The sequence below is a fragment of the Melitaea cinxia genome, chromosome 20 (assembly GCF_905220565.1).
Source record: "Melitaea cinxia chromosome 20, ilMelCinx1.1, whole genome shotgun sequence".
Lineage (NCBI taxonomy): Eukaryota > Metazoa > Arthropoda > Insecta > Lepidoptera > Nymphalidae > Melitaea > Melitaea cinxia.
In genome coordinates this window covers 2,034,701-2,055,143 of record NC_059413.1, presented here as the reverse complement: position 1 = coordinate 2,055,143, position 20,443 = coordinate 2,034,701, and the positions used below count along the sequence as shown (strand labels likewise).

At 32.8% G+C, this 20,443-nt stretch overlaps 1 protein-coding gene across 1 annotated transcript; it reads left to right on the top strand.

Annotated features, from left to right (window-relative positions):
- The first annotated feature begins 8,496 nt into the window (after window positions 1–8,496).
- Window positions 8,497–18,867, top strand: LOC123663192 (apolipoprotein D-like). The gene is made up of 6 exons (XM_045597888.1): window positions 8,497–8,694; window positions 12,305–12,459; window positions 13,659–13,726; window positions 15,003–15,154; window positions 16,560–16,737; window positions 18,487–18,867. Exons 1-6 carry the CDS (start codon window positions 8,578–8,580, stop codon window positions 18,618–18,620), a joined length of 804 nt encoding a protein of 267 aa, XP_045453844.1. The 5' UTR covers window positions 8,497–8,577; the 3' UTR covers window positions 18,621–18,867.
- The last annotated feature ends 1,576 nt before the right edge of the window (window positions 18,868–20,443 follow it).

Here is a 20,443-nt window from a genome sequence, read left to right as displayed (position 1 = left end):
ACAGTGTGTGACGTCCTCTGGCCGACGATCTACGTAAGATTGCCGATGTAAGCTGGATGAGGATTGCGGAAAACCGGGATGTCTAGCGCGAACTTGGGGAGGCCTATGTCCAGCAGTGCATTGCAATAGGCTGAACTGACTGACAAATATTTGGTTTATTATTGCAGTCAGAGTCAGAAGAACTTTGATTTTCAAACATAAAATTTCTTCTGTTGATAGGCTTATTAAAAAACGTATTAAAATCTACAGTGGATCGTCGTCACTCAGGTCGACGTCACTTAGATCTGTGTATGCTGGAGAAATATTGTAACTGGCCACACTATTTTAATTTCGTCGCTCTCTCAGCTGAATTTGCTGCCTCTCGCTATTTTGTGGTGAATTGCTGTAAGACGTCTTTTCTTTACAATCCGTTGTAACGTTTTGTGGGGCAGGGTTTTGGGTAGGCATTGAACTATTGGAGCTTGAAAAACTGGATGAAGATGAGCTAGAAGAGCTTGACGATGATGAGCTAGATGAATCGGAACTAGATGAAGATGATTTCGAAGACGAACTAGAGGACTGTAAATGGCTAGTATTATTTAGGTGTCATTTTTCTCGTCAACTCATAAGTAACAGTAAAATATTGAGTCGGTGTCATCATTTTCGTCAGCTCTTCAGTTACCTTTTTGGGCTCTGGAGATATATGTATTTTGTTGATTTTCCTCTTCAACCTGCATAACTTCTTTAGTCTAAAATAACAATAACTGATAATACTGCAGTATATTTTAAGGATGAATAATAATCGTAATCGTTATTTAACGTCAAAGTAGCAGGATTGTTGAATGACAATGATCTATTCAGTCGTTTTGCCGTAAAAGAGTAACAAACATCCATCCATATGTCATCCTCATAAACTTTCACATTTATTACAGTAATCAGATGAAAAAAAAATTATAACTTATTACACTATTATGTTTATCTTATAACTTTTACGCTCGATACGCTGTAACTCTTCATTGTGGTGTTCAGTTTCTGATTGTGGTATTAAACTTAAAAAAAATTGTGAGCTCTAAGACGACACAATTTTCAAAACCTATACAAATAAGCACAACAGTTACAAGTTATTCTTAACTTTTACACGAAAAGGGAATTAATGTTGAAAGTTTTTACTTATCTTTCGTCATTCTAAATAATAAAAAGAAGTAAACAAAAGTAACTTTTATAAACAGCCTTATTTATTACAATAAAGTGATACTTAATCAATTACTCCAACAACTAAGGCATATATTTCAATATAAAACTGAAGTGTTAGGCGTTAACTTTGTAAAATTTGTCAATTTTTAAAACAAAAACGAAGTAAATCCAAATGTCATCACATCGTCATCAAATGCGTTTTCTGAGAGAATGAAGTATAACAAAAATTATCTTTTTATTTTTAAATAATAAAATATTCCATATTTACCTTTTAATCCAATATCGAATTATTTGATGTTATTAAAAACGACAGAACTTCAATCTACGCTCACTGCCGGTGCATCTCTGAATCACGCCACTTTATAAGAACTGACTTGTCAGCTCCAGTTGATAGAAAAGAGAGCAACAATCGCGTATCTCTCTGTATCTTATAGTTAAAACGCCGGAGTCGAAGTCTACCTATTCTTTACGCGACGAAGACACGTTTTATTGTAAAATCTCCAAATCCACAAATTTTGAGTTACATCTTTGTTTTATTAAAGGTGCGATTATATACTGACTACAGATCAGACGTGAAAGGCGGTCTCGATACTACTTAGTGGCATTAAGTATTGATGTGTTAATTAATAAACTTTATAATAGTGCATATTGAGTATTTTTCTAACAATATAGCACGTGCACAGTATCCACGTTGTGTTTTGATCGGCTAAGTAGTTTAGGAGTCCATCGCAGACAAAGAGCGTGACGCGTAATTTATAAGTAAATTGAAATAATGAATTTAAATAACTACTGAATGACTTCAATAATTTGTAAATATATATTTTTTTGTTTGTATTTGTTGGTTATCATTGTATTTCTATTTTTTTTAAATATAAGTTTTAACATCCATAGGCTCTTAAGTGCCCATGCGTATTTTATTTACATTTTAATTTTCAAGGCGTTGCGGCGTATTAATTTCAACATTGCATGTTTCAAATTACGAACTAATGCTTATTTTCTCTAATTCGATGATAAGTCCAAAACTGACCGTGAGAGATATATATATACCTATATATACATATATATTTATGTAGGTTAATAATTTAGATAATTATTTACGACTATATTTTTTTTATGCTACATGGCTCCATGCATTACTATTTTATAACACATTACATGCTTTATACATTACATGATTGTTTAACACTACAATGTTAATTTACCGCATTGTCGACGTATTGTATTTCTATTTGTTGATGTCCTAATATTTGTATAATATAAAATTGTAATATAAAAAAAAGAAATAAAAATTGCGTACAAGGTTTACTCAATTAGCTAGTAACAAATAAAGTAACAATTCATAACATTAATAATAAGGCTTCTACGCAACATTGCTTGGAACGTTTACAGGTTGAATAATTCATTCATACTAGTGGTCGCCCGAGGTCGAAATTCGACCATAGTTTACATTTTGATTAAAGAAAACCATAAAATTATGAAAATAAAAAACCTTTTAAAAAAAATTCAATCTGACTAAAGACTGTCAATCAACAAAAGAGTATAATATGCGTGTGTGTGTTAAATACATTGTAGTGTGTGGAATGTTTTTTTTATTGATTTAATATATTTAATGGATAATTAAAAAAAATATTAGCATTCCGCACTCATTCTTTATATACACTATAAGTGTACGAAATTTCATATACCTCCGTCCGCGAAATTTTTGTAAAAAGGGGTACAAAGTTTTTGCTTCACGTATTAATTATATCAACAAAAAATAAAATTGTCTTAATTTAAGATTTGAAAAATAGAGTATAAAATCCTCTGTAGCTGTACAACGCCATCTTTTAATTGTTTTATGAATCATCAGGAGTTGTCTTCAGGTTCGAAATCTTTTACATAGATGGCAGTGGGCACTATAAATTTATCACCTAATAGGCCGTAATACAGAAATCGTTATTGTTTTTTAACAGACTTCCAAAAAGGGAAGAGGTTCTCACTTGTGGACTAGTCCCTTCGTCAGTGTTAATATTTATTATTAGTATTAGTATATAAAAATATAAAAAAGCAATATGTAGAATAGTCTTGGCCAGTGGACTCGCGTCGACTTTTAGAAATTTGAAATTTTAAGACTAGTTATTAAGGCTTCTAGATTCTAAAAATAATAATAATAATATATGGAATAACAAAAGCACGGGCATAATAAGCCTGTGGATATATCGCATAATTAAAAAAATATATATTATTCGTTTAAAGTATCAAGAATTACTTTTAATTTTTCATGAAATTACACTTTTTTGTACCATAACGGAGAAAAAGTGTATAGTCCACCTGATGGTATCATTACCTTCTCCATAACTTCTCACTATTAGCACCCGCTCACAACAAGGAGTGTATTTACTACTGAGAAAGAGCACAGCGGGAAATATCCTGCTCAAAATCTGGAGCAGACCGTCTGGGAAAGTACCTTGATCTTGCAGAAGATTGCAGCTAAATAATACTGCTTAAAAAGCAGCGTTGTGTTCCTATAAAGTGACCAGAGTTCCTGGAGGGCTTGAGGGTAGAGTTCGCAACGTGCTTGAAATGCTTCTGGTGTTACAGGCATCTATAAGCTACGGCAATCGTTTACCAGGTGGGCAATACACTTGTTTGCCCACTCAGTTGTATAAAACAAAACTTCAAGGACATTCACCACAAGGGCACAGCACTACACGAAAGCAGAATTATTGAAGTAAAACTTCTATACGTACGCTTGACTTGGGGAGTAAGCTGGTGAATGCATGACGAGAGCGTAACGAAAAGTGTGATCGGGCGAGGAGAACGGAAGTTGAGAGGAAGATATAACTTAGTGAAGATAGAAAGAGAAAGAGAGTTTTAGAGACATTTCCTAAGTATTACTTCAGTCGTGTGGTCTAAAGCATAGGTAGGTACTCGTTTTTTCAGAACTTTTGACTGGGTGAACCGATTCCGCTGGTTTGTTTTTAATCAAAAGGTGGTGGTACGTATTACGTGGTCCCATTTAAATTTAAAGATCTGACTAGTGATTTTTGAGTTATATCTAATAATGCGCATTTAATTGACCATTGATTCGTCTACCTACGTTATATTACTGGTCCATGTAATTGAAGTCGGTTTTTTTTTGCTTGCAAGCAAACAATTATTTTGAGTGATTCTTAAATTTCTATAATTTTAGCACCAGACCTTGCAAGACCTTTTTATTTCAAATGATAATTATGATGCTCTCAATATAATACTATCAAAAATTATATATAAACAAAAAACATCAGTATTAATCCGTGACATTTAAAAATTATTATATCCAACCAATCAAATTTTAATTAATTAAAATAACAAAACTCTAAAATCAAAAACTAAATTGACGCTTGCTATTTGCTTCGGTACAGTAAATGGTGATGTAAATACTCTTGTACCTATATTTTCAAAAACCGCTATTGAAACATATCGTCAGCGATGCTTCACATTCACACTGCTAACTCATATTTTTAATAATAATATCATGGGCTTGATGTCTTTGCAAAATCAAAATCAAAACTGTATTCAAATATGCTACAAAAGGACTTTCTTTCATTTTACAAATTAAAATTTTAAAATGATTATTAGTTTTTAAAAGTAAAACTACCACAGATTCGGAATGTAGATTCTGCAGAGAAAAATCGGCAAGAAACTCCGCAATAACTCTTTAAAATAATATGAAAACTGTGTTTTAGTACAAAATTAATAATATCTTGCATGAAATAAAGCGTCATTGTAGGTACCTACTTAATGAGTACGAGTAAATTACAACGAGATAATTTTCAAAGAATTCCTTTTTCTAAAGAAAACAAAATTTTGTTTAATGTAAAATATTGTTATAAGGAAAACCTTAGGCAAATATATAAAATATTGTAAGTCAAAATATGTTCAAAGTACGCGCTTAAGGTACCATTATCAAAGTAATCATATTAGTCATATGTTCCCCTTTATTATCTTAAAGGAAGTGCGTAGTCTTCTCAAACTATGACTCATCTTGTAAAGAGAATTAATTAAGTTAAAAAAGCATAACAAAAATTTATTTATCTAACACTTTATGACACATTTACCTATAAATTACACAAGGAAAATAGCAATAATTTAACTTAAAAAAGGTGCAAGGCGGCCTTATCACTAACAAATAATAAATAAATAGTGATCTCTTACAGATAACCTCCAATAATTATTGTGTTTGCTCGCAAACGAACAAAACCGACTTCAATTACATGACAAGTAATACAACGTAAGTAGACGAATTGTATGTTTACATAATAATATGCATAAAGAATATATTATCGTTATATTAATTTATAACTTTGATAAGTATTTTAAGGTTTTTATGTTTTCTTTTAAAACATTTCTACAATTTGATGGGTAATTTTTTTCATATTAGTATTAAAAAAAAAAAAAAATTAGAATGTTGTTTTGGTGTTTTTTTTTTAAATCTTAACTCTAATAATAGACACTCTCATAAGAGTCTCAGGGTCAACGGCTTCTGATAACAGTAAATAATAACACGAAATAAATTACGAAGAAATTTTTTTTCAGAAGCGAAGTACTTATTATTATTACATTACTTATATTATAGATATTCTAGCGACGCGCCCCGGCTTCGCACGGGTGCAATGCTGATATTAAATATACTACAGAATATCTTTATTTTAAGCTTATAGCATGGTTATTATTAACATAATAACAACAACATTCATATATGCGTAGTTAGATTACGCGTTGTTACAGAATGCGTTGAAGAAATAAAGGTTCACTATTCGTTCCCCGTAGGAGATAGCGTGATAATATGTAGCCTATATGTTGACCCGACTTCTTAATAATATTCGTGCCAAATTTGAAGTAAATCCATGCAGCACTTTTTGAGTTTATCCCGGACATACATACAGACAAACAGACAAACAGACAAAAATTTCTAAAAACCATATGTTTGGCTTCGGAATCGATTGTAGATCACACCCCAAGTATTCTTTTAAACAAATATTCAATGTACTAGATATATCTGTCGTTATGTAAAATAATCACCTCTGTCGTAATGTAAAATATCACCTCTTTTAAAAAGAGGTGATATTTAGTTTAGGTACAGACAGATCGTACATATTTTGTTCCCTTGGCTTTGCTACTACTCAGAGGTCTATTAATTATTATATTTCATTTCGTCAAGAAGTCGTTTCAGATAGCAATATACCTAGATGAACAGTAAAGGAACAATGAAGTAAGTATGTATCGTTATCGGGGTCAATTTCTTTTTGTTGTTTTTCCTAGGATAACTCATTACTAATGAACAAGTGATTCTCAGAAGTCTCAGCATTACTCACTGTGTTTTGTATTTAAACTTGATGCTTGTATTCCACTTATTATAGCGAAAAATATCACCGCTTATCGTCCTCTGACATTAGGTAGTGGCTTGAGAATAGGCTAGGATTAGGAGCTAGGACTTTTTCAAATGGAACGAAAATAAATGTTTCCTATCTATACATATAATAAAATGATAGGAAAGTCAAAACTGTAGATTAAATATTTTTTTAAAAGAATATTTGGGGTGTGATTTACAATCGATACCGAAGCCAAAAATATAGTTTTTAGAATTTTTGTCTGTTTGTCTGTATGTCCAGGATAAACTCAAAAAGTACTGCATGGATTTATTTCAAATTGGGCACGAATATTATTAAGAAGTCGGGTCAACATATAGGCTACATATTATCACACTATCACCTACGGGGAGTATTTGTCAGGTAACCTAAGATTAATAGATTTGTTTAATAATCGACAATTTTAAAGGAATTTATTAAGTTGTGAAAGTATACATTTTACAAAAGCAGTGAACCTTTATTTCTTCAACGCATTCTGTAACAACGCGTAATCAAACGACGCATATTTGAATGTTGTTGTTATTATATTAATAATAACCATGCTATAAGCTAGCTTCGCACTATAAATAAAGACATTCTGTAGTATATTTAGTATCAGCATTGCACCCGTGCGAAGCCGGGGCGGGTCGCTAGTATAATATATATACATATAGATGGACCTCTCTCTCTTGCTCCTACAGTAATATACGAAACGTAACTCTCTCTCTTTCTTTTTTTACTAACTTATATTTCCCTCTCAACTTCCGTTCACCTCGCCCGATCACACATTTCGTAACACTCTCGTCACAATCCCCACCTTACTCCACTTACCGTGCTTTAGACCATACGACTGAAGTAAAACTTCTTTAGCTTCATCTAACTTATATATCTCCCTTTCAACCTCTGTTCACCTCACCCGATTACACTTGTAGTGACATCACACATTCACCAGTTTACTCCCCAAGTCAAGCGTACGTAAAGAAGTTTTACTTCAATATAGAAGTTTTACTTCAATAACAATATATATTGATAATTTAACAAATATTTTGAGCTGGCTTATCCATTTGTCAGTCAGCTAATTGACTTAAAGCGTTCTAAACTACATTTAGAGCTTGTTTCATCGTTTATGGATGAAGTTTATCCTGCGCATAAGCTATGAATAGATTTTAACAGCACGAGGTAAAAAAGACCATTAGGTGGTGTTTCTCTTCAATTAATAAACTACAAATTTTTAGATTCATGGCGTCATTCAGCGGAATACGATGGTGAAAAAAAAATAGCACCAACGCATAACTGTAGTTTACTGCTTCAGATAGACTGTCTAAATAGCCACAAAAAAGGCTTACTAGTCTAAGAAAAAGATCAATACCTCAAATAGTAACGAATTAAATAACGCCATCTATCGGGACCCTATTAGGTTCTGATAGATGGCGCTATGAGAAACGTAACGAGGTCATTCGTTCAGTAGATTTTACTTCTCATATTTTTATTCATACCGGGGGCCTTATATGAAGATGGATTCTTAAGGATTAAACTATGAAATGAGGTAGGGCACAGGAGGAAATTTCCTGCTCAAAGTATGGAGCAGCCCAACGGGGGTAGTACATCGACCTTACAGAAGATTGCCCCTGAAGAGTGTTCCCGTTGGTGAGTAAGGTGACAAGAGCGCCTGAGGGGAACTGGGGATGGGGTTGGAATCGCGCTTACGATGCTTCTGGTGTTGCAGACGTCTATAGGCTACGGTAATCGCTTACCATCAGGTGAGCCGTACGCTTGTTTGCCGATCTAGTTACATTTAAAAAAAACTCCAATAATACATCAGATAGTTTAACGGCAACTGGTCGGCAAACAGGACTTTAGTATGCAAAGCGATTTAAAGCGTTGTATAGTTTGTTATTTCGTGGAACCTCACCTCCGAGTAATAAAAATAACGTCGACTCGTCTAACAAGTCAGTTGAGTTTGAACCGTCGCAGCGGTAAGGTCGCGACCTTTGATAGTGACAAACTTTTTAATTTAGTTAAATTTTTCGTCAAAATGTACGAAATAACAATATTAGTGTTGTTAGCATTTAGTGGGAATGTACTGTCTCACACGTATCACTTAGGAGCATGTCCTGTGGTCGAACCAATGCCGGGATTTGATATGAATCAGGTACAGAATTTTTTTGATTATTATTTTTTACGCACGCCTGACTTGGGTTTTAGAGTAAGTTGGTGGATGCGTGACGAGAGCGTTGCGAAAAACGTGATTGGGTGAGGCGAACGGAGCAAGAGAATTGCGAACACACATTTTCTCTCTTTCTCTCATAGCCAGTTACGTTTCGTATATCTAAGACACAGTGCAGGCCTATTGTGCAGACCTATTGCTAAAAAAGTTTTATTTCAGATGTGTGGTCGAAAGCATAGTTTTTTTATGAAAACGCTTTCAGTGTAAACTATCAATTGTAAATAAATTAACGACGACTAATGACAAATGTGTTTTATGTTCTGATTTATTTTGAATACATATGATTATATAGTAGTGACACCAATGACCGACAAGAACCAATAACCGACACTTTATATTTTGATTCAATAAAATAAGAGTAGGAAAGCGATTTCTTCATATAGCAAAACTGTACCATAGATAGCACACTTTTGATTGGCTCCCAGTGACTTTTGAGCGATATCCGTCTTTTTATTTGAAAATGACGGTGTGACAACTGATTGCGGCTGGAGTACCGGTGAAAATTACAACATTTCTTAGTGAAATCCTTAAGGAAGTGAGTACATTTTTTTTATTAATTATACTAATGTAGTCTAATATATTTGAATTTTATGTTTTTCACGGTTTATTATAAGAACTATACGATCGATTTTTGTTCTAACGAAAGTTTAATGTTATTTTGATATTAGTATAATGTTGGTGTCGATCACTGGTTTTCATAAACTGACTTTTACCAATAATCGACACGGGTCGATAATAATTTTTTGAAAACATTTTTCATTTGACAAGCGACTATAGTTCTTCTTACTTTGCGTATTTGGTAGATATTTGAAGTAAACTAAACAAAGTCGTGAGACCAGTAATCGACAAGTGTCGATTATTGGGAAATAAAGTGTCGATGACTGGTTCTTACAGATGGTTCCGAGAAAAAATTATACTCCCAACCAGTTAGAAAAAACCTTAGAAGCTGTAAAAAATGGCGAAAAGATTGCAGTCGCATACCATTTTTGGCGAGAACTTGTGGAGGCCTATGCCAGCAGTAGACTGCAATAGGCTGAAATGATGATGATGAAACTTTTTGATAATTGATTGTTACTTATATTGACCTTTTTTATTATAATTTACATAAGTCTGTAAGTGTGTAATCTGTGTATTTGTATGATTAATACACTTCAGAAAGAATAATTGTGTTTGCAGGCAAACGAAGAAAAGCCGACTTCAATTATATCGACAAGTAATACAACGTAGGTAGACGAAAAAATAGTCAAGTAAATACGCATTATCCAAGATTACTCAAAAAGTTGTAATCAGATCTCGATGAAATTTAAATGTGACCACATGATAAACATCAGCTACCTATCGATTAAATTAAAAATCATTAAAATCGGTACACCCAGTAAAAATTTATGCGGATTTTCGAGAGTTTCCCTCGATTTCTCTGGGATCCCATCATCAGATCCTGGTTTCGTTATCATGGTAACAAACTAGGGATATCTCCTTTCCAACAAAAAAAGAATTATCAAAATCATACAATAAAAACATACAACATACATAAAAAATAAAATAAAAAATAATATATACTCGTATATATATATATATACGGTCGAATTGAGTAACCTCCTCCTTTTTTTGAAGTCGGTTAAAAATATGGACATTATACTGTGGACAATAAATGAATACTTATTAAACTGTTAATTTTATTTTAACGACCCACTAAGGAGGCCGCGATTTGGCAGATACACATTATAGGTAATAGTTGATAACTGGGAGTCGGTAATTGGTAACTGTCGATGACTGGGGTGTCGATTACTGGAGATTCGGTGTCGATGATTGGAGATTTATACACTATTTCCGTTTTTAGGATTTTTTTCTAGTCCGGATATATTTAATAAAAATATTACATCCTATTCTTATATCAAGAATATACCTTACCAAACTCAATCGTTACTTTTGGTTTAAAGATGACTAAATGACCTTTAATTTTATATAGAAGCCCACTATCTCCTTAAAGTGTCGATGATTGGTACCACTACGTTATATATGTATCAGTTCATTGTGATCTGAATATAATTCTTTCATTTTACCGTTTAACTATGGACCTATGAATATACGTGTACGGGTTAACGCTTAACGCACATTGAGCAATATGATTGTTTTGCAAATTAGTAACCTCTTTAATTTAGCTGATTTATTACGAAATTGTTATTTTACTAATAAAGACTTCTAATGTAATTGATATTTGTTTGCTACGAATGACGTCAAATGACGTCTGTATTCTGCCTATATATACTCAAAATAATCTTAATAAATTTAGTGTTTGATCGACTTTCATTGGGTTTGGTTTCCCTCATAACCTTCCCTCACATGTCATCTCTCACTCAACCATAGACTGTACCATACAATACGTGTGTTTAATAAATGCATAAACTCTGCTTAATTTTTTATTACAACCATATATTAAGTATTTTTGCGAAGTATTTCTTCTCAAAGTAAAAATACTAAGGAATATTGAAGTAAATTTTTGTCGTAAAAAAGATATTGTCTACAAAGAAATATTACCGAAATTTGGCTAACTTCGAAACGAGATCTTATATTTTGAATTAAGCAATCGCATGTTAATATTATTCTTGTATAAATTAATGCTGTAGGACATTAGGTAACTTAAAAAACCAGAATGTAACATATAAGGAAAAAATTACCATACGTAACAACACATACAATATCATTTTTTATCATTATTGTTATTAGATTTTTTGTACGTAAAATAAATATGTACAGCACTACGGAATACTATAATCAAGGTTTTCTATTTCTTGCACATTGTTATTTAAAGTACCAAAAAGATCAGAAATAAAGTTACAAAGGTCGACTCGTAACACAATTCTAAACAAGTTAGGAACTTGGCCCCGGTTCTCGTGTCACTGCAGATAAAGACAGCTTGCTTCAATGTGGATTCTAGTCATTTAGATCGAATAGCGCTATCTGTTTACCACGAATCGAATTATAAGCTGCTAGATGTGACACACGGTTTCCACTCATTAATTTGACATAAAAGTAGCCTTTCTCGATAAATAGGCTATCCATCACGAAACAATTTTTCAATTCTATCCAGTAGTTCCAAGGTTGGCGCGTTTCAACAAACAAAGTTTCCAGCTTAATAATATTAGTATAGACTAAATTACTTTAAAAAAATGAGTTATTACACCTTAAGAATGATTACCTCCATATTTAAAAATTAGGTGTGCCCGCGACTTCGTCTGCGTGGAATTGAACAAAATAGTGGTGGTTCAGTTCGCAGAGTTATATAATAAAAAAGGTCTAAAATAAAAGTAACCTAAGTTACTCCTTATTAAATCTCTCAGCTCTCAGTGAGTGAGTCCTGTCAAAATCGGTCCAGACATTTCAGACATTAGCTGGAACCAACAGATATACATACAGACAGAAAGACAGACAGACAAGCAAACATTATAAAAAAATGTTGTTTTGGTATATGCACAGTGTAAAAAATGCCTTTATAATTTCTTCATCTAAGTCAACATGATAATTTCTGTTCCAGATGCTAGGAGTATGGTACGTGATTCAGAAGACGTCGACCGCGTCTCATTGCATCACTTACAACTTTACGAGGACCGATGAACCGGGAACTTACCAATTGGAACAATTATCTCAACATTTTATACTGGGGTTGACGCCTTTGAAGCACGACTATAGGTAAGTTAGACAAAATTTACCCCAGATACCTAATAAATTTTTACTGGGTGTACCGATTTTGATGATTCTTTTTTAATCGAAAGCTGGCACTCACGTGGTTTAAATTTTATCGAAATCTGACGAGTGCTTTTTGAGTTACACTTAATAATGCGTAGTTAATTGATTATTTATATTTAAAATATTATAAATATTTACAATTCACAAGTTAAGAACTAAATATTCAACAGAGTTGATTATTTTGTCGACTACTTACGTCGTAATACTTGTCGATGTAATTTGTAAGTAGGTTTATTTTTGATTTGCAAACAAATACAATTATCCATTATAATAAAAAAAAAAATTCTACATATTTAATCAACCTTTTAAGCTAATCATGTTTTAACTACTGAAAATTCATCTTAAGCTAAGAAAAGACAAGTTTTTTTTTTTTTTATAATATACAATTAATTCGGCAAACAAGCGTACGGCTCACCTGATGGTAAGCGATTACCGTAGCTTATAGACGCCTGCAACACCAGTAGCACCGTAAACACCTAGCCGACCCTACCCCTGATCCTCCCCGAGAGTTCTGACTCCTTACTCACCACAGGAACACAACACTGCTTGAAAGCAGTATTATTTAGGTGAGATCTTCAGCGATATTCTTGCTTTCATCATAAATTATAACCGTGCTTACGCGCTTATTTGACGTTTTATGCAGAATTAACTCACCTTCTCAATTTATTTATTTTATTAATTAATTAGCATTGTCTGCTGGATTTTCATAAAGACAACCTATGTATGTCCAAATATATGTCGATGTATGTATTATTTTGCATATGTATTGGTTCAATTTTCATTAACACGTTAAAAGTAGCATCCGTGACGGAGAAAATGAGGAGCAATAGGTTAGCGTGGTATGGGCAGGTAATGAGGAGGGATGAATGCTACCAACATGGTAAAAGAATGTTAGGGATGAATGTCGAAGGACGAAGAGCGATCGGCAGACCAAAAAAACGATGGATGAATTGTGTGAGTGAGGATATGAGAAAGAAAGGAATTAAAGTGACGAATAATAAGAGAGGAATGAAAGAGGAAAAAATGTTGTGCCGACCCAACATAAGTGGGATAAGGGCAGGAAGATAATGAGGGTATAATTATATTTCTTAAGCTTTAAGATAATTATCTATCTCGTATTTATCGATCAATATTGTCCTCAGATACACAGGAATTTTGAGTGTGCCCGACCCAGCAGTGCCCGCTCGGATGAAAGTGCGGTTTCCGTTAAGTGAGTCACTGTGTTTACTTTTATTATTATCTTCATGCCGATGATACATAACAGTATATCTTGAACAAAGATCAATGTTTTAAAAAACATATTGTAGCTCACCTTGAGATCGATTGGAAAGTAAAATCTTATAAAGTTTATTAAGGAATTAGTGTTCAGTGCCTAGTGCGAGTTTTATTCACAGAAACATGACAGAAACGCGTTTATACGTGAAGATTATTTTGTATGGGAATTTAAACAGTGCAGCCTAGATGATAAAGAATAGTATACAATACAATCGATACAGAGTCATCTAGCGGCAAACGCGAGAACTAGGTTGAAATACCGAATTTCCCATACAAAATGAAGTTAAAATTTACGCCCGTTATTGCGAAACGGATTAAACAAAACTCGCACTAGGCACTCTGTTCGTGGTTCCACCCGAGTGGTATACAAAATTTTTGCTGTTCGGTTTTTAAAATTAAAAATTTCGAGTAATATAATATTTTGAATATTTTGGCTAAGGTTGCTTATAATGCTGGGTACATTACCTAAGTTTGTAATGTTCCTAATTTTGAGATGTAAATTTTTATTTTATTGCTTCATATTTTTACTACGTTATCTTTTTTTAATATCGTCGAGTGGTTTTTTTAATGATATCATTTTTTAATTTCGTTAAGTGTATGTATTAAGTACCTTATGGCGAAATGAATACTTTCATTTCATTTCTATTCTTCCGTTAAAATATAAAGAATAGGCATCGTAGCGTTCGCGTAGTGCAAGAATTCTATAGTATTAGTATAGATTATTAAGAATTGGAAACGATTACAAATAGAATTTAGCGAATTATGAATGATATTTTTTATTTCGTCATACCTTTTTATATTTTTTTACTTTAAACATGAAAAATATTTAAGCGTACGGTCCGCCTGATTGTAAGCGGATAACGTAGCCTGTAGACGCAGTCACGGGTTCGATATCCGCTAGAGACAAACAGATATTTATATTAGTAGAAATGTTTATTCCTCTTGTGGGTCGACCAATAAGAACACGCTTTGTGGGTCTTCCCATCACACCCAAGAACATATCTTGTGGGTCTTGCTACCATGCCTTGGAAAATATGTATCAATTTATTATATATTACCATACAAATCGAATGGTTACTCGTAACCATTCGGCGTCATCGTCTATTGCTTTCGTTGGTTGGCTCCGTGCGTGACCTTGCTGCTCGCTACCGGTCGCTAATAACCTGACATACACACATTTATATTAATTATTTGCAATATTATTTTTTCAGGCGTTGCCGGTTCCGCTAGCTACACAGTCTTGACGACAGACTACAGGACCCACGCCGCGGTGTTCACGTGCCAAAAACTTGCTTTTGCGAACCGTCGTTCCGCCACTATTCTCTCCAGAACAAAGGAACTTGATAAGATGTACATTGACAAGGTAAGGATGTTTATTTCGTTTTCGAAATCTATTTATTTTATTTATTAAAATTTATTGCACACAAAAAATAAGATACATTTTAGAACTATTAGATACAAAAACAAGTAATGTATGCAAAGGCGACCTTATCGCTTATAGCGATCTCTTCCTGGCAATCTATATTTTTAATAAAACTAAAGGGAAAAATTAAAGGCATTTTATAATTGAAATCGAAGTCACAATTTAGTTTTTTGTTGTTTTTTTTTTTTTTTTTAAATTTGCCTCTTAAGAAATAGAGGGCGATATTAAAAGAATGTGGGGAGTGAAATAGATTAAAAATATTTTTAACGCTCAGTGATGCTGAATGCTTTTTTAGAGCTCTTTTAGCTGTACCTATGTATAATAACAATATAGCAGTAGTGTGCATTAGTGTATTAGTTATGTTTTGATTTAGGAGTTTTATTATTTTAATTAATTATAATTTCATTCATTTAATATAACATTTAAATAAATCCACGCACTTATTTCCTATTTTTTTTCTTGTTATGTTCCTTATTTTCATGTACAAAAAAGAGTTATACTATAATTGTTTAACAGTAAATTTTAGTTAGAGTAACATTAGTTAGGGATAGCTTCACGTGTAGTTCTACCGCATAGATATATAATAAGTATTCATATTGGGTACAAGTACGTTTTATTGCTAATAGAGTACCGTATATTTGTTTCAATTCGTCTGTGGGTAAAACTCATTCTTTTATTAGATAAGTGGTCGTTTCCTCGAGTGATTCGCGATGAAGCTGACGAGGGATAGTTTAGTCAGTGTTCTACAAATTATGAATATCTGTAGACAAGTTATGACATGTATAAAATTACTAAATTTTAATAGATTTTTTTTGAAGTTATACTTCGTTTGGTGCGTTAGAGAAAAATTATGAGAGTATTTTTACGATGTACGCGCACACCGTCACGAAAAAAAACCCCGAAGTTAGCTAGTCAATGAAGTATAACTTCTTGCGTGTGTACATAATTACACACACACTTTTTTATAGTTTAGAAATATACCTATAAACAAAGGTCGTGATATTTTTTTTTTGTTGTAAGGAATAATTTTTATACGTCTAAAAACACACATTTTACATGACAGCTGATTTATAATCATAAAATCAGTTGTCATGTAAAATGAAATATATATTTAAAAGCCTCACGCCAACAAAGTTGAGCCACTCAGGATTTCTTGGTTGACGCTCATCATCATTTTTTTTAAAAAAACCTCCAAACTAATTCCAAAAGCTTTATAACGTTTATTAAAATGACAGCGTAAAGACATCTCACAGAGGTTTACACTGGCAGGTGGCAAAAACCCGACTGATTACAACATACTGAGTGTGGCAAATAAATGATCTCTTATTATTGTCCTTTGTTCCAGATTCGTACAAAGTTGTCATCTTACGGCATTGACCCTTACGATCTGTCCATCATACCGCAAACTGAATGCCCGAAGCACCCCGATGGCTCCACAGAAGGAGTCAATATCAACATAGATCCTAACACATTCTCTTCTCACAATATCGGCGAAGCAGTTAGAAAAACTGGTGGCGCTATAGGTGAGGTAGCACGAATAACACACACAGAAAAAATCTCTGTGCAATTCACACACGGCAGAAATAAAACTTCTGAAAAATAATGTACTTGATAATGTATCATTATCTGTATCATTCTCGCATTTTCATTTCAAGTTTTTCAAAGGAAAGGCAGCCTACTCGTCTTAACCGATTGTTTAAAATGAGAAATATCTAGAAAAAAAGCCTCAGTACGAGGAACCAAACGTATGACAGCTTGCGTTCTTACAACTAGGCCAACCGCTACTTGCCGACCGGGTTAACATAAACGGTTCTTACTTTACCAGAGATGCGTCAGAGAATATATTTTCTAAACGCTTGGCCATCTGGAGTTTCAACTTCGTGTACTTTCATTTAAAGTCGCAGAACTTATTTATACAAATAAATAAAATTGGAGTGTCTGTTTGTAATATTAAAATAATCGCTTTTAACTAAATGCATATGGATGTTATAACGGATGTTATTATAAACATTTTTGAATATCGGATAATAATAACGGATAAGAATAACGGATGTTATTATTATTATACACGGTACATAAACCGAAATAATATTTTTTACAATTTTTGTCTGTCTGTTTGTGTATAAGTTAGACTACTTTTATTTTAGAAATTTATTTATTTTATAACTCTGCGAACTGATTGAACTTTCTTGTTAAATTCCACGAGGACAAAGTCGCTGGCACAGCTAGTTTGATTATAAAGTTAAGCAAAATTGGTGATACCGAGTTGATGGCCTTTCTTAGAATAAAATGATCTTTATTATGTTTAATATACTCATTTCACTCACTTGACGTATACTTCTTCTTTTCTTGGCTCAGCAGGAAATATTTTGATGGCAGGCATTTTGCTTAAAATTTGGACCACTCAGACTGAGGAAGTACACCTACTTATAGAAGATCAAGATAATACAGAAGATCATAGATAGTAATGCTCTAAAGTTGAATTGTGTTCCTAAATTGATTAAAGTAGCCAGAATTCCTGGAATAGTTCAGGTGTAAGATCAGGGGTAGGGTTGCGATATTTCTGTTGTTGCACAGATGAGTTCACGTTATTTTTGGCGTAAGCTTGTGGAGGCCTATGTCCAGCAGTGGACTGTATAGGATGTAATGATGATGATGAATGATGTTGTTGCAGACGCCCATTAGCTACGGTAAACGCGTAGGGGACATCCGTTCACATGAGTTCAGAATGGGTGGGAGGGTCTAATGAAATCTCACGAAATCTCATTTAAACCGAGATGGGAATAATCGAAAATCTTATATCAACTTCAAAAAATATAAAATATCACAGATGAAAAAACAACATAATCGGTAATTTTGCCCGCTATAATCAATCTCATGGATATTAAAATCATTTTGTTTTTGCTTTGATTTTTATTTAATTTAAATAAATTATAAAAAAAATATATTATACTTGAACAGTTTATTATTTCCCGTCAATTTCTATTATATTCAGCGTCAATCTCACGTAAAGGGTGGGAGGGGGGTCCAAGCAAATCTCACCAAGGGGGAGGGAGGGGGCTAAATTGATCGAAAAATAGCTCACGTAATTAATGGATGCCCCTTACTATTTATTATGAGCCGTATGCTTGTTTGACTCACTGGTCTTATAAAATAAAAACTTATTTGAATTTGGGTAGACCGTTTATAACATTCATTCCGTCTAATATTAGAAGTAGATAGTAGCTTAAAATTAATGCTATAATTTTCTTAACTAACTTTTTTTTTTTCAGCTAATGGTGTAGAATATGTGGTGGAGGCTGGTAAGAAAGTATATCACAAAGTAGCTAGTAGCAAGGAAGATCTTACTGAACCACCAACGCAACCCGTCAAGACAATGGACGCTGACGCCGAATGGTTACCATAAAAAAATTATGTGCATCAGGTGACTGGAGTTTAGGAGTAAATTTTAATAAAATTATTAACATATTCAATAATTTAGATTTACATTTTTTACTCATAGAACGTATTAAAAAATATTAAGGTTTTCTTGTAAGTCGAGTTGTGCAGTAATATTAAGTTTTGCATTTCAAATACTCATTGTGCCAAATTAAGGAAATAGCTATTTAAATCAAGTTCACAACTGTATTGTAAGAATAAAATAATGAAAAAGATAATTTGTTTCATTTTATTAACCTACTTAAAAAAAAGTATAAATTTCTATACTTATTTTTAACTGACTTCATAAAAGGAAAATATTCTCAATCCAATTGTATTTTTTAACCGACTTCAAAAAAGGAGGAGGTTACTCAATTCGACCGTATATATATATATATATTTTTTTATGTATGTTCGGGGATAACTCCGTCGATTATGAACCGATTTTGATAATTCTTGTTTCGTTGGAAAGGAAATATCCCTGGTTTGGTACCATGATAAGGAAACCAGGATCTCATGATGGTATTCCAGAGAAATCGAGGGAAACTCTCGAAAATCCGCATAACTTTTTACTGGGTGTACCGATTTTGATGATTTTTAATTTAATCGAAAGCCGATGTTTATCATGTGGTCACATTTAAATTTCATTGAGATTTGATTACAACTTTTGAAGTAATCTTTGAAAATGCGTATTTACTCGACAATTTTTTTGTCTACCTACGTTGTATTACTTGTCGATATAATTGAAGGCGGTTTTTCTTCGTTTGCCTGCAAACACAATTATTATGTGTGTCCTCAGAACTTTTGACGTAGTAGACCAATTTTGATAATTCTTTTTTAATTCTTACGATTTATTTTTGTGTTACCCACACATTAGGAAATTCTAAACAATTTTTTAATATCATATCAAAAATTATTTTTTTAATCGAAGTGTGGCTTGTCATGTTGTCCCATTTAAATTTAATCGAGATCTGACAAATACTTTTTGGGTTGTCTGTAATGATGTACATTAACTTGACTATTTTTTCGTGTACCTACGTTGTATTCAGTACTGGTCAATGTAACTGAAGTGGTTTTTTTTCGTTTGCAAGTAAACACAATTATTTGATTTCAATAGTGTAATAGTCAGTTAAAATTTACATTATTCATAATAGGCTGCAAAACCACTTTAGAATCCTCATTTTTCAAATTAAAATTATATTTGTTTTAATTAACTAGCTGCTACCCGCGACGTCGTCTGCGTGAACGTTATACAGCACCAAAAATACTTACGATTATACCTTTTAAAATAACATTCAATGCACAACACCGTCTATGACTTTTAACTCTAAACAACTATTAACCTCGCCAACATGATCAAATTTAAATTATTTATTTCCAAAAAGGGATTGATGATGATGTTTTTGAAATTTCATAGATGGCGCTGCTATAAAATTGTCATGATACTTCTTATATTCATTTAATTATGTTTATCGGCCTAAGTTATTTATATTGCTTGATTTTTATAGTGTGAAGCTCGCTTATAGCATGGTTATTAACATAATAACAACAACATTAAAATATGCGTCGTTAGATTACACGTTGTTACAGAATGCGTTGAATAAATAAAGGTTCACTGCTCGTTCCCCATAGGTGATAGTGTGGATAATATGTAGCCTATATGTTGACCCGCTTCTTAATAATATTCGTGCCAAATATGAAGTAAATCCATGCAGTACTTTTTGAGATTATCCCGGACACACATATAGACAAACAGAAAAACAGACAAAAATTCTAAAAACTTTATTTTTGGCTTCGGTATTGATTATAGAT